Below are 12770 nucleotides of genomic sequence, written 5' to 3'. Positions count from 1 at the left end.
TTCCGGCAAATACTTCAACATTCTCAGTTTCTTCGATTGGAGAGCATGAATTGCTCGTGGGTGTGTCAGTTAGTTTTCTAGGGTCGACATCGAGGACCTGGTTAACCTCCAGTTCATCATCTTTCTTATTCCGTGAAACTGTGGTAAGACAGCATTGTCTCGTTGTTGCATGATCTCCTGTCATCTCTTTTATTCCAGAATCTGCAGGGAATTTTGTTTTGAAGTGAGAAATGGAGGTGATTGCCCGTAGGGCGGCGATCATGGTTCTACCCAATATGGCGTTGAAGTTGGAGGAGGTACTGATTACGTGGAACTTGACCATTTTCCAAATTTGGCATGAAGGTGAGCCGAAAAGAACCGGCATGTCGACAGTTCCTACCACGTGGACCTCGTTACCAGTGAAACCATACAACGGGGTGCGAGAATTTTCCAGCCTTCGGTCACCAAGGTCCATTCTTGCAAAAGCATGGTGATATCGAACATCAACAGAACTTCCATTGTCAACAAGAATTTTCTTGACGGTGTTATTACCTACCCTTGTGGTGATGACTAGGGCGTCTCGGTGACCATCGAAGATTCCAGGTCGGTAGTCGTTGTCTGGGAAGGATATAACTAGGAAGGGATTTGTTCGCGGACACTTTACAGCCGACGGGTTAATATTGAACACCTCTCTTACATAGTTTTTGCGAGAGTTATTGGAAATACCGCCTGCCGCCTGCCGCTACACCGCCGAAAATGATGTCGATAACACGATCGTCATCACCTCTATGATCTCATCGATGTGCGTCGTCATGTTGAACATAATGGATAAGTTGTCCTCGGCGAATCTTATTTTCAATGAGGTTGCTCAATTGTAAATATTATTTTGTCATATGGCATGTGTCCTTATGGTAGTCATAATATCGGGAACTTGGAGGTCGGTAGGGTTTCATTGGCCTCAGATGTCGATAATCCGGTTCAGTTTTCAATACAGCTAATATGGTTGCTTTTTCAGCATTGAGCTTAGTGAATTCTTTTTCGTTCCTAGAGCGGGGTTGTCATTCTCTTTCGCGTATGTTGCGTGGTGGAATGTCATTATCTCTTAGAATGTCACTTTCGGTTTTCCTCGGGGGAGGCGATATTCTCGATGTCTATCATTTTTTGGAGATCGAGGGCTATAGCTTCGGCGGCATCCGTATTTCGCCGAACGTTGCGGAGATTGAATACAACTAACCGCTTCTTGTAGCATCATGCGATGTTCGATGATTTGGAACGCGGCTTGGAGAGTTTTTGGTCTTTTTTCAAATATTTCTTCCAAAAGGAGACCATGCCTCGATTTGTCGATACCTGTTGTAAGGAAATTTACAGCCATTTGTTCTATGAGGTTGGGAATTTCTGCAATCTCCTCTCGAAAGCGAGTGAGGAAGCTTCAAAGACTTTCATGGATCTTTGGTGCATAGTCATAAGAGAGGCGGTGACTTTGATGCCCTTATAGTTACTTGAAAAACAAGCTTAAATTTTTGACTTTAAAGTTATCCAGGAATCAATGGAATGTGGGAGTAAGTTGTTGTACCATTAGAGTACAGTTTCTTGCAGACAAGTAGAAAAGAAGTAACATCGAGCAATTTCGGAGTGACCAAAGAAGGCCATGCGACCGTCGAAGGTGTTGAGGAATGTTAAGGGATAAAATGACCCGTCAAAATGATCGAGGGATGGTGTTTTCAATGTTCTGTCAATACGCGCCTTCTCATGAACAAGTGATAGGGGTCTTTCACTGACGATCTCGAACCCCGATTGATTGCGCATTAGAGTACGCATCTGTGTTATTTCCTCTTGCATTTTCGCGAATTCTTCGTGAAAGATATTCCGTGGACTCATTTCTTTGGGAGGCATCGGCAGATGACACTGTGCGCTGTCGGCGTTCGCGCGGTTGGGAGTACATTGACTCTGCGGATGGTTCATATTCATATTCGGCGTCATCGTCCTCGTCATAAAACTGATTTCCTGCCCTCTGATTTTGTATTGTGGTTTGGCCGAGTTGTCGGCGCAACCGGTGAATTTTGCGTTGTCGCTCGAGTTTGGCTCGGAGGAATTGAGTCTCGCGCTCCAGAAGCTCGAGTTCCTCATCTGAGTAAGATAAATCCTCCGACACTTCTATTTTTTTGTTTTTAACCGCTCAATCTTTTCAAGGTGAGGTCGCATATCGCTGGAAAACACTTGTTTACCTTTTGACGTCTGAATTTGTAACCGCCGGTCTGATTTGAATTTTCGCTTCTTGGATTGCGGTTCTACGTTGGTTGGATCTATTGGCTGATCGTGAGAGGCTCCTTCCGGCTGAGGAAACAAGAATTTCGGCTGTAACACCGGTTGTTTGGGCGACGCTTGGTCGCCGTGGTCTTTAGGAACAGTGGAAATTTCTGCCACCCGCTACTTTACCTGAGTTGGTCCGGCTTCTGTCGGATCAATCACTTCTACAATCATTGTTTCGTTGGATTTCAAGAATAAACCTCCTTCTAGCGCCAAATGATGTTCCAGAATATTTATCGAACATACGAGAGTATTATTTAAGAAAATTCGTTCTTTATTCAATTGTCCAACCCCCTCAAATGAGGCAGTGGCTCTATATTTATAGGAAGTCCCATATGGGCTTTTCCTATACAAATGGACCTATTGGGCCTTTACACAAATGTTATATAATTATTACAATTAAGTCTTCTTGGGCTCCTCTTCTTTAGTCCAAGATCCAACGAAACTAAATGTTAGAGTAAATATATTATATAAATATGTGATTGTGATAATTTTAAATGAATATTATAAATGTGATATTAATCTTTTTGGGACGTAGAGGAAAAAAATGGGCCAACGTAAAATGGGACATGGAAATTAGTATTTTTTTTTGAAATAGATAGATATAATATATATATATATATATATACTCGATCACCGAGTGTACAGTTAATAATATAAATTTGATATCGTAATAAACCATGGTTGTAAAAATCAGTAATCGGTACTGATCGGTTTAGGTACTGATTAGGGATTAATCGGCAAATCGGGGATTAATCGGAACAAAAATCGGATATATTTAAATATTTTAATAATATTTAATATATTTACATTATTTATTATGAAATATATAATTCAAAAATAATTTATAAATATTAATCGGATTTAAAAAAAAATCGACCAAATATATATATATATATATATATATATTTTTATCGTAGGTAACCCGCAGCCGCTACCCTTCGGGTGCGCACTGGGTAAACCCTACGAGCTTACGCAATAGCCTGCAAACCACGTGAACCAAGGTAAACCGCATTTAAGAAGACGACAATTTTCCTCTCTTTAACCAACTGAGCCAACCCTTAACTGATAATAAATCTTGATAAGATATTTTTTAAATATTAATCGGATTTTTTTAAAAAAAATCAGAAAGTTTTAGAATACCTTAATAAACACATGCAGGAACACATTTTGAAATCGGGAATCTACCTGCAAATCTGAGGTTGGATTGTAAAATGTAAGTAAGAGTATAGGAGTGATATACATTTATTTATACCAGTGTTCCAGAAATCACTAGGCGTGACAGGGCGGTGAGGGTACCTTCGAGAGATTAATTGGCAAGTCGGAGATTAATCGGACCGATTTATCGGAACATTAATCGGAAGAATATAAATATTATTTTTAATTTTTATAGTTATATAATGATCAATATGTCAAATATTTGTTTAAAAAAAGAAATTAGAATGGTATTAAACAATATCTACACATTTAACATGCGTTATGTATTAATTACTGAGTTTACAATATTAAATATATTTTAATTCATATTTTTAAATTATTATAATATGTTATTTTTATATTTTAAGTGAGAAAATAAATATATTAGATTACTTGTTACTTCTTACCAATACTTTATATTAAAAATTGACATGATACTGTGTGAAATTATGAAATAAATTAATTAAAATTATAAAAATGAAAAAAAAAAATTAATTATTTTCCGCCTAGGACCGGTTTTTTGACCGCCTAGCCCGCCTAATCCCGAGTTTGACCCGATTTTTTGAAAAAACGCCTAAATCACCGCATAGGTCCGGATCGTAGCGTTTTACCACCGCCTAGCGTTTAGGCGCCGCCTAGTGGCCTCCTAGCACGATTTTTAGAACACTAATTTATACACAATTACATTGTTTTATTATTAAAATATTAATTTGGGGGCAGCATGACAGGGAAAGCAGTGGTTGATCTGTATTATTAAATTTGCATTTTTATGCTCTATGAACTACTCCATGTTTTTTTACTGGAAAGCTATATTATATACATACATGTTTGGTACCCAAATTCCAATACATGTGTACCAAGCTGCAATTTTCATTATTCTATCATCTTGGTTTGTAAATACTAAATACCATGCTTGGCTCTTTCTTATTAAAAAGGAAAGAAGAAGAAGATTATAATAAGTATAAATGATATACATTGGTTGCTATTAATGCTAGATATTCATTTATTGATACACACATATACTATATAAAGAATGAATTATTATTATATATTATGAAAGTGACTGCTTTTTGCATCTTTAATACTTGCAGGAAATCTAAATCTAAATATAAATATAAATATATATATAATAATAATAAAAAAAAGAGAGTAAGTGACGTGTCCTTTTGCATGTTTAGGGGGTTCTCTCCGATAAGGCCACATGTGCAGACCTCCTCCAAACTGACGACTCCTTTTCCCAGTGCCTATCGATCTCTAACTCAGCTACTGCCCCCCACGTTACATTTCCTGTATTCCTGTATTCATTTCAGATTTTAAAGGATTTCAATTATCAGCAAATACTAAGAAATTTGGGTGTCTGTGTTTTCAAAGGTAAGCATGTCTTTAAACTTTGGTTTCTTGTACTAATAATAATCAACAACTCTATCACATGTATCATGTATGCCTGCTGCTGCTGCTGCTGCTATTATTTATTATAACCATAAATAATGGGGTCCATTTCAGTAGTTTTCTTTGTTTCCTATATTTCTTTGCAGTTGAGGAAGATGTTGGACCACCTAATTATTTGAAGAGATTAGTGTGGAGGCACTAATTTCCTTATTTTACAGTTTTTGGTGTAAGTTGAAAGTTGGTCTGAAAAACAAAAGGGAGTGTTCCTTGTGATTCTACTCAACTGTTGGTTACAAAACTAGGATCACTCAACTTGTGTCCAAATTCATCTAGTTTTGGGGGCTTTCTTCCCTTGAAAGAAAACAAGACATGGAGGCTCAAAAGAATCAGAAATGCATTGATACGGTTGTGTCACAAATTAAGAATCAGACATCACTTGAAAGAGTTGTCTCACAAAGAGCTTTTCAGATGAGTAGTTCCTATCCATGTCAAATTTGTGTGTTGGGTTTTTTTTCCGGGATTTGTATTACCACCGTGTTTCTTGCTGCTCTTACTTCATTTACTACTTTTCAATTTGCTTCTCTCTCCATTTCCGCATATCCTACTGCCCTTCTGTCATCAGATTTTGGCTCCACTCTCTCGGGTAAGTGGAACTTCTCTTCATTATTTGCTCAAGTCTCTCCATTTTTTGGCAGTTGTATAATTTAATTTTAAATGGAGGGGAAATCATGACCTTGTTATGGGGAAAGGGATTGGGAATTTGGGATGTGCTTTTCTCCGTAAGCTATTCTTCAATCTTCAACTCAACTCTTAGTAATTTTGTTATGCCAATAATTTTAATTGTAAATTTTGTAAGTCTGTTTGTTCTTATTACTGGAGCAAGTAATGATCTTAGTGAAAAAGATGACAGAAGTTATTTTTCTTAAAGAAAAATTGGTTACGTAAATCTTTACCAAACTCTCCTTCCTTTAACTAAATGTCATAGTTACTAATTTTTTTAGAAATGTGCCAAGTTTGAGGTTCATATGGAGAACTGGAACCCAGTTAAAGGAATATGTTTTCGTTATGTTAAGCATATCGGGAATCACGTAGAAAATTTGGAAGGAGATTTAGTCAGAATTGAAGCAAAATATTTGTATCAAGGTCCACCATGGTGTCCTAACAAGACTAGTAGAAGGAACTTATTGTTAACCTTAACTTGTCTCACAGATTTCATTTCTTAATCATTTTTCTATTCCAAGATTTAACTTTACTCAAAGTTGCCAACTGATGATTAATTTAACATCTTGAACTTTTATCATATTTCTTTTCTTCCCTTGTATATGGTCAACTACAACTTCTATCGTATTTCTTTTCTTCCCTTGTATATGGCCAACTACTGCCACCCTGGTTAAATTTTTATTAATCTCCCTTAATGTTGGCTTTTACTTGTAACAAAGACTTAACTACTGCCCACTTAATCGGATTAGTCATCCATTTGTATTAGGAATTAAAAAAAAAAATTACAGTTTTTTGTAGTTTGTAATTTCAATGCCTCTATCTTTAAGGTGGCCCCTTTACCACAAAGTCACCACTTTGGAGCTCTTAATGGGTCATACCCTCCTGGAAACATATGTACTTTTATTAAAAAATAAGCTACTAATGGATGATATATGTCAAGACAAGCTATGCTTCATGATTTTATAGCACAAAATCAGTATGCAACATATAATACTTTCATAAAAGAATAAAGATACGCCAATACGGAGCGCGATGATATAGCTCAAGTGGTTAAGGGCTTATCTCTTGTCGTCCCAGGTTCTGGGTTCGATTCTCGCTCACCCCCAGATTTGTTAGGACAAATACTCAATTGTAAGACATATAAGCCAAATTAGTCCAAAAAAAAAAAGATACGCCAATACTAATTGTTATTCGAAGCCTGAGTGTCGAATCAAATATATTTGTTAGTACTGTATAGAGTAAATTCTGCTTCCAAACAGCATTGAATTTCGTATCTTTCATTTTAGAGAAGTAACTAAAGGACTTTCTGATTTTTTATGTTAGTTTTGTTGTGGATCGTCTATGACCCTTAAAACTACATAAGAGTCTCTGGAGATAATGACATAATTTGTATAGATTTTGGTGGGAAAAGTAAGAAAGTTGCAACTTTTTGTAGATGGTGTTGCCCACAATGTTTCAACAACAGAAAAAATAATTTACTCCGAGAAGCATTATAGCGAACTTGAAATTGATGAAAGAGTATATCTTATGTACTCAAGTTGGAGTACCTTCCTGAATAAATCAATCGAGGATTTTGAACATCAGGATAGTACTAGACGAGGCTTACCTACTGCCCCAAAAGTTCCTCATCTAGAAAGTTGCAAACTGCATGTGGAGGTAAATCAGCATCTTGATAAACGAATGGAAAATCAGCTGCTCCCGCCATGGACAATTTGGAAGGGGACTCTACAAAATTACCTTCTCTCATCTGCAGAAGAGCTACTGAGGAATCACAACTATCGACCACTACCTGGAGTTTCGTATCCTCCATGGGTATGGTACCAGTTAATTTTTTTTATTGTCATATGCTTTTTTCAGATATTCAATGTGAGGTACAAAACTTACAAGAATTATATTCCTGCAATTGTGTGGATATGTACTGAGGGAATCTATGTTTGTTGATCTCTTAAGTCCTGACTATAGCTGTTTTCCACTCTCCTCAGCTTAGGAGCCGTGTTGAAAAAAACCCTCAGTATACGATATTATTCACATAATTAAGGTCCGAAAACAACTCAATGCAGTCAACATATTTTGAGTTATGCCTTTTCTTTTTGTGGACTAGAAACAGGATCAGAGGTTTTTCCTAAGGTTGAGGTCCGTTATCATAATATTTGGGAATAAGTGTTAAAAACAGCTACATTTGATCCCAAAAACAAAAACATGTACAGTTTGAGAACATTGAAGGTGCTATTTTAACCCGAGTAGGTAGAAACTGTACAAGTTATTTACATGTAACATTTCATATGGTGGTGCACAATATTATCTCAATTTCTTTTCTTGCATTTGCTCAAAATTTAACCTGTTTAGGATTTGATCCTTTGTTTAAATTTTAAAAATTATATTTGAGGATCATATCTACCGAATTTTGATAGCAAGGTAAAAGAAAGCACACTGCTTTTGTCTTGCATGTCGGTATATATTTATAATTTAGTCTTAATTAACCTTTTATTTCTCAGTCCTTGATCATTGGACATAACAAGTTCCATTAGTACTTTGAAAGGCTACTTATCTTAGATGATGTCAGCTTATTAACATCTATTAGATTGAATTGTGTAAGCATGATTATTGATATGTCTGGTCTTTTGCATTTCTGATATGAACTTGTATTATGTCCTGTAGATAATTTCCTAATTTTAAAGTTATGTTAAGAGGCTCTACTTAATAGTATATACAAATCTTGGAGTTCTGCAGATCACAGGATCAGATGAAGAAAATTATCCTCTTACTAGGAAAGTGCAAAGTGACATTTGGTTCAGGCAACATCCCTCAAACTGCAGTGATTCTAGTATAAAGTTTCTTGTAGCTGACTGGGAAAGACTTCCTGGATTTGGGATTGGGGCTCAGTTTGCTGGCATGTGTGGGCTTCTAGCTATTGCAATTAACGAAAGAAGGGTACTTGTCACAAATTACTATAATCGTGCAGATCATGATGGTTGTAGAGGTAAAATTTCAATCTGCTGGAAGCGCTTCTTGTTTAGTAATAATTTCTTTGGTCATTTTATGATTTGCTGAACAATATGAGGAAAGAATTATTCTCAAGTCACAGACAAGGTAAGTAGAAAATTACCACCACCCTCTCCTTCAATATGTATTTGTTTTCTTATATTTTTTTAGAGTCCTGATTCAAAGTAAAAGTGGTGCGCCTTGTGAATTTTTGAATAGTATTTACGGCCAATTTAAATATGCAATCCTGAGAGGTCCCCATATCTCGTAATCTTTCTGTCGTTTTGTCGTTTCCATACCTTTTAGGTCAAATTAGTCATAAACTAAGGATAAATCTATACTTCACTATATATCCGAAACATTAAAAGTTTGGTTGGTCAATACCTATTCTTTGGTACCTGTTTTCTGGTACCTAGTTTTTTCACTTAATTACCCTTATGTTTTGTTTTGTTTTGTTTTTAGTTAATTACCCTTATTTAGTTATTCTTTATCTATATTATTTTATTGAAGTGAAACCAAAGAAAATCCGGTATGGGTCTGCGCTAAAACAAAATTAAAATCAAACTAAAGATAATACGTCCGGGCCTAGCGGGCAGAGAGGCCAAAACAAAATTAATGTATATTATGGATCTGAGCTAAAACAAAATTAGAGCCAAACTGGATAATCTGTTGGTGGGTATAATGGGTGTAGCGGGTAAAAACACAAATAGCGTATACATTACTTGGATTTCAATCCTAAAATTTATATTGTTAACTAAATCATGTATAAATATTTAATTATATATGGGCTTACTTATTTTAAAATCAATTTTAACAAGAATATTTATTATAAAATTTACTGTTATATGTATATATCAAAAATAAATATTTAAAATACCATGTAAGCTCTATCATAATAATAACATGCATGGTTAATCCTCTTTTGGGCATCTTTTTATACTATTATTCTGAGCACTGCTGAGAGTTAAGTTATACTATAATGACTGGTTGTCCAAAAGTTGGTAAGCTAAGAAACTTTAAAGATCATAATATACTAAAAAAAATATTCTGGTGTAGGATCATCGCGCTCTAGCTGGTCATGCTACTTCTTCCCTGAGACATCCCAGGAATGTCGAGAGCGTGCATTTCAGCTCATGGGGGACAAGAAAGCATGGGAAAAAGGAATCATAACTACAAAAGAAAATTATACTTCAAAGGATATATGGACTGGACGTATTCCCAGGCAAGCCATTCTACACCTAAGGGTTGAACACTTGAACAATTTAAGCATGAGGTTGAGAAGATTACTTATTTTCTTATGACTCTTGCTTTGATTTTTCTACAGGGTATGGGGTTATCCTTGGAGTTATATGCAGCCAACAACAGAAATCAATGGTAGCCTAATTTCACATCACAGGAAAATGGACAGGAGGTGGTGGAGAGCACAGGTACAGCTACGAGTCATACAGAAAAAGAAGTATATTCTTATATTTGGTATTAACTATTAACTATTAACTAATAACATACATACAGAATAAGTTGCTTTCTATCCTACCAATATTAAAAATACTGATTAATTATTATATAAATCAGTATTTAACTTTGAAGACATTTCCTTTAAAGTAGTATGGAAACTTGTTAGGAAAAATAAGGACTTAACTTATTCTAAATACAACTGAACATCACAGAAGAAGCTGGAAAAAGTACTTTTTATAAATAAGGATGACAGGTTTAGGGTCCAGATAATTGGTATCTCCATGTAAAACCATAGAAGTTGCTTTCTAATTTTGAAACCCATTTCAAGATTTTCTTCTGCCATGTGTGTAACCGATCTGACTTGAAAGATTCCGATTTCCAGCAACTGAAAATACTTGATAGTGTGTACCTCATATGTGTACGCATTATGTTCATGCCTTATGCCCAGTATAAAGACAAGTATATTATGATGATTAATATATGTAATTGTGCATGTTTGGTGAAAAAAGTACTGCATTATTTACATAATTATATTTCATGTTATTCCACAGGCCATTCGCTATCTTATGAGGTTTAAGTCTGAGTACACATGCAACTTGCTTAATATTGCACGTCATGAAGCATTTGGATTGGAAGCTGCCAAACTGGTTCTATCATCACCAACTGAAAAATATTCAACGGTATGTCCTATTATTAGAGTATAAAAGCCACAAAGTATACAGCCTCCACCCGTGTAACATGGGCTTGGCTGCAAGCAAGTTAGCATGTTTATATGGCACGTATACAAGGTAGAAAAGATGTTTCATGATAGTCTCTAGTACATGAAGTTGACAATAGAATAGTTGTGGATTGAGAAACAAATTTCACTGGGGGCACTATGTAAGTAGCAAATTATGAGATAATAATTATTTTAAAAAGAGAATATAGCATTATTTTAATTTTTAATAAGAAAACCATTACATTCTAGATTGTTCCCTACAAGTTTTTTTCCCCTAAATCTTTCATTTTGTTACATCTTCATTGGTAAAACTAGCAGTTGCTTCTTTTTCTATTGCAGCAATAAGACAATCACTCGTAAAATGATCACCAATTCGACTGCACAAGTATGACTTCACAAGCTTAATTGTAGCTTTGGTAGAAAACGCTAAATATATTTTAGTTACATTCTTACACTCCTCAGACTGGGGTAGGTTAGAGAAGAAAGGAAATAAGATATATGAATTAATTATTTTACTTCCTGGTGAAGATGTAAGCTAGTTGGTGGTTGTCAGAAGCTTTGGTAGCAACAGTTCCATCCTTTAATTTATACCATACAATGACTATCCACCAGATCGTCAGCACAAAACACAGAATGAGAATCAACTTTCTGGATCACCTTGTTCTAGTTGTTTAGGCAGCAGCTTAGCCACACTAGTGCACATGTAGTCTACATAATAGCTCTCTCTGACCATCCTGTGTAGTGTGTAGTAGTTCTCGCTTTTTATATTCAGTCCTATCTCAACTTCCAAGATCCTCCAAAAAAATAAAAACACAAAGGAACAAAGAGATGCACCACTTCTAGCATATTATGTTCACTCCTACCTCCAACTTCCAAGATCCCCCCACCCCCTCCCCCAGAAAAACAAAAAGAAACAAAGAGATGGTATCAAAAGGAAAAATTTCCCTGTTAGTTTACCCGTTAAGTTGTTGTCCATCAATGGATATAAATATAGTAAAATTTATTGCAACGCAATTGCCTTCTGAAGTGTCTTTTTGTACAGAGTGCTTCAGGTTCAGAGAGGCGTAGGTCTGACATTGAAGAATTTGTGTGGTCAAATCACAAGCCCTGGATGCCACGACCATTACTGAGTATGCATGTAAGGATGGGCGATAAGGCATGTGAAATGAAGGTTGTTGAATTCGAGGAATACATGCGTCTTGCTTATCGCATCAGGAGCCGCTTTCCCCATCTTAATAGCATTTGGTTGTCTACTGAAATGCAGGTATAATTTAGTAGCATTTTAGTTTATTTCATTCTGAATTATAGTACTAAAGGTTACTTAAAATGATCCCAAAAATAAAAAATAAATATCTTCAGGAAGTTATTGATAAGTCAAGGTCATATCCTCATTGGAAGTTTTACTACACGAATGTCACGCGGCAAGTAGGAAACATAACAATGGCAACATATGAAGCAAGTCTTGGCCGGGAAACCAGCACCAATTACCCTTTGGTTAATTTCTTAATGGCTGCAGAATCAGACTTTTTTATTGGTGCATTAGGTTCCACATGGTGCTTCCTCATTGATGGCATGAGGAATACAGGAGGGAAGGTAATGGCTGGTTACTTGAGTGTTAACAAGGATCGATTCTGGTAAATCTGGAGTCAGTTACTAGTTACATGTATATAGGCTCATGTATTGTAAATGTACTTCAAATTAGAGACATGTAATGTTGAGGCTCAATATTGGAAGCCTTGTCCAACTAATCGTAAGCTTTAGTTAATGATAAATGTATTATTTGTCCCAACATTGAATTATATAGGGAATCATGGGACTACAAGTAAGGTGGCATCCTGTCGTGTTTAAAAAATGTACACCCTGTGTTTTTTGTTTTTTTCTAATAGTCGGTTAACTTTTTCGTATTTATTTCTCAGTTCTTTGACCGCATAGTTAAAATAATAATTTTTAATTTTTTTTTCTAAATAAAAATATATGACTTAAACTTTTATTTACAAAAAAAAAATTAAAAAAATGATAATTT

At 35.5% G+C, this 12770-nt stretch overlaps 1 protein-coding gene across 1 annotated transcript; it reads left to right on the top strand.

Moving 5' to 3' along the window:
* The first annotated feature begins 4654 nt into the window (after positions 1–4654).
* On the top strand, positions 4655–12632 carry LOC141700876 (uncharacterized). The gene is made up of 9 exons (XM_074504552.1): positions 4655–4854; positions 5019–5515; positions 7028–7404; positions 8323–8572; positions 9631–9796; positions 9899–10001; positions 10581–10709; positions 11790–12011; positions 12107–12632. Exons 2-9 carry the CDS (start codon positions 5242–5244, stop codon positions 12383–12385), a joined length of 1800 nt encoding a protein of 599 aa, XP_074360653.1. The 5' UTR covers positions 4655–4854; positions 5019–5241; the 3' UTR covers positions 12386–12632.
* The last annotated feature ends 138 nt before the right edge of the window (positions 12633–12770 follow it).

This window comes from Apium graveolens, unplaced genomic scaffold (assembly GCF_009905375.1).
Source record: "Apium graveolens cultivar Ventura unplaced genomic scaffold, ASM990537v1 ctg3017, whole genome shotgun sequence".
Taxonomy (NCBI): Eukaryota; Viridiplantae; Streptophyta; class Magnoliopsida; order Apiales; family Apiaceae; genus Apium; species Apium graveolens.
This window is presented reverse-complemented; position numbering and strand designations above follow the sequence as displayed.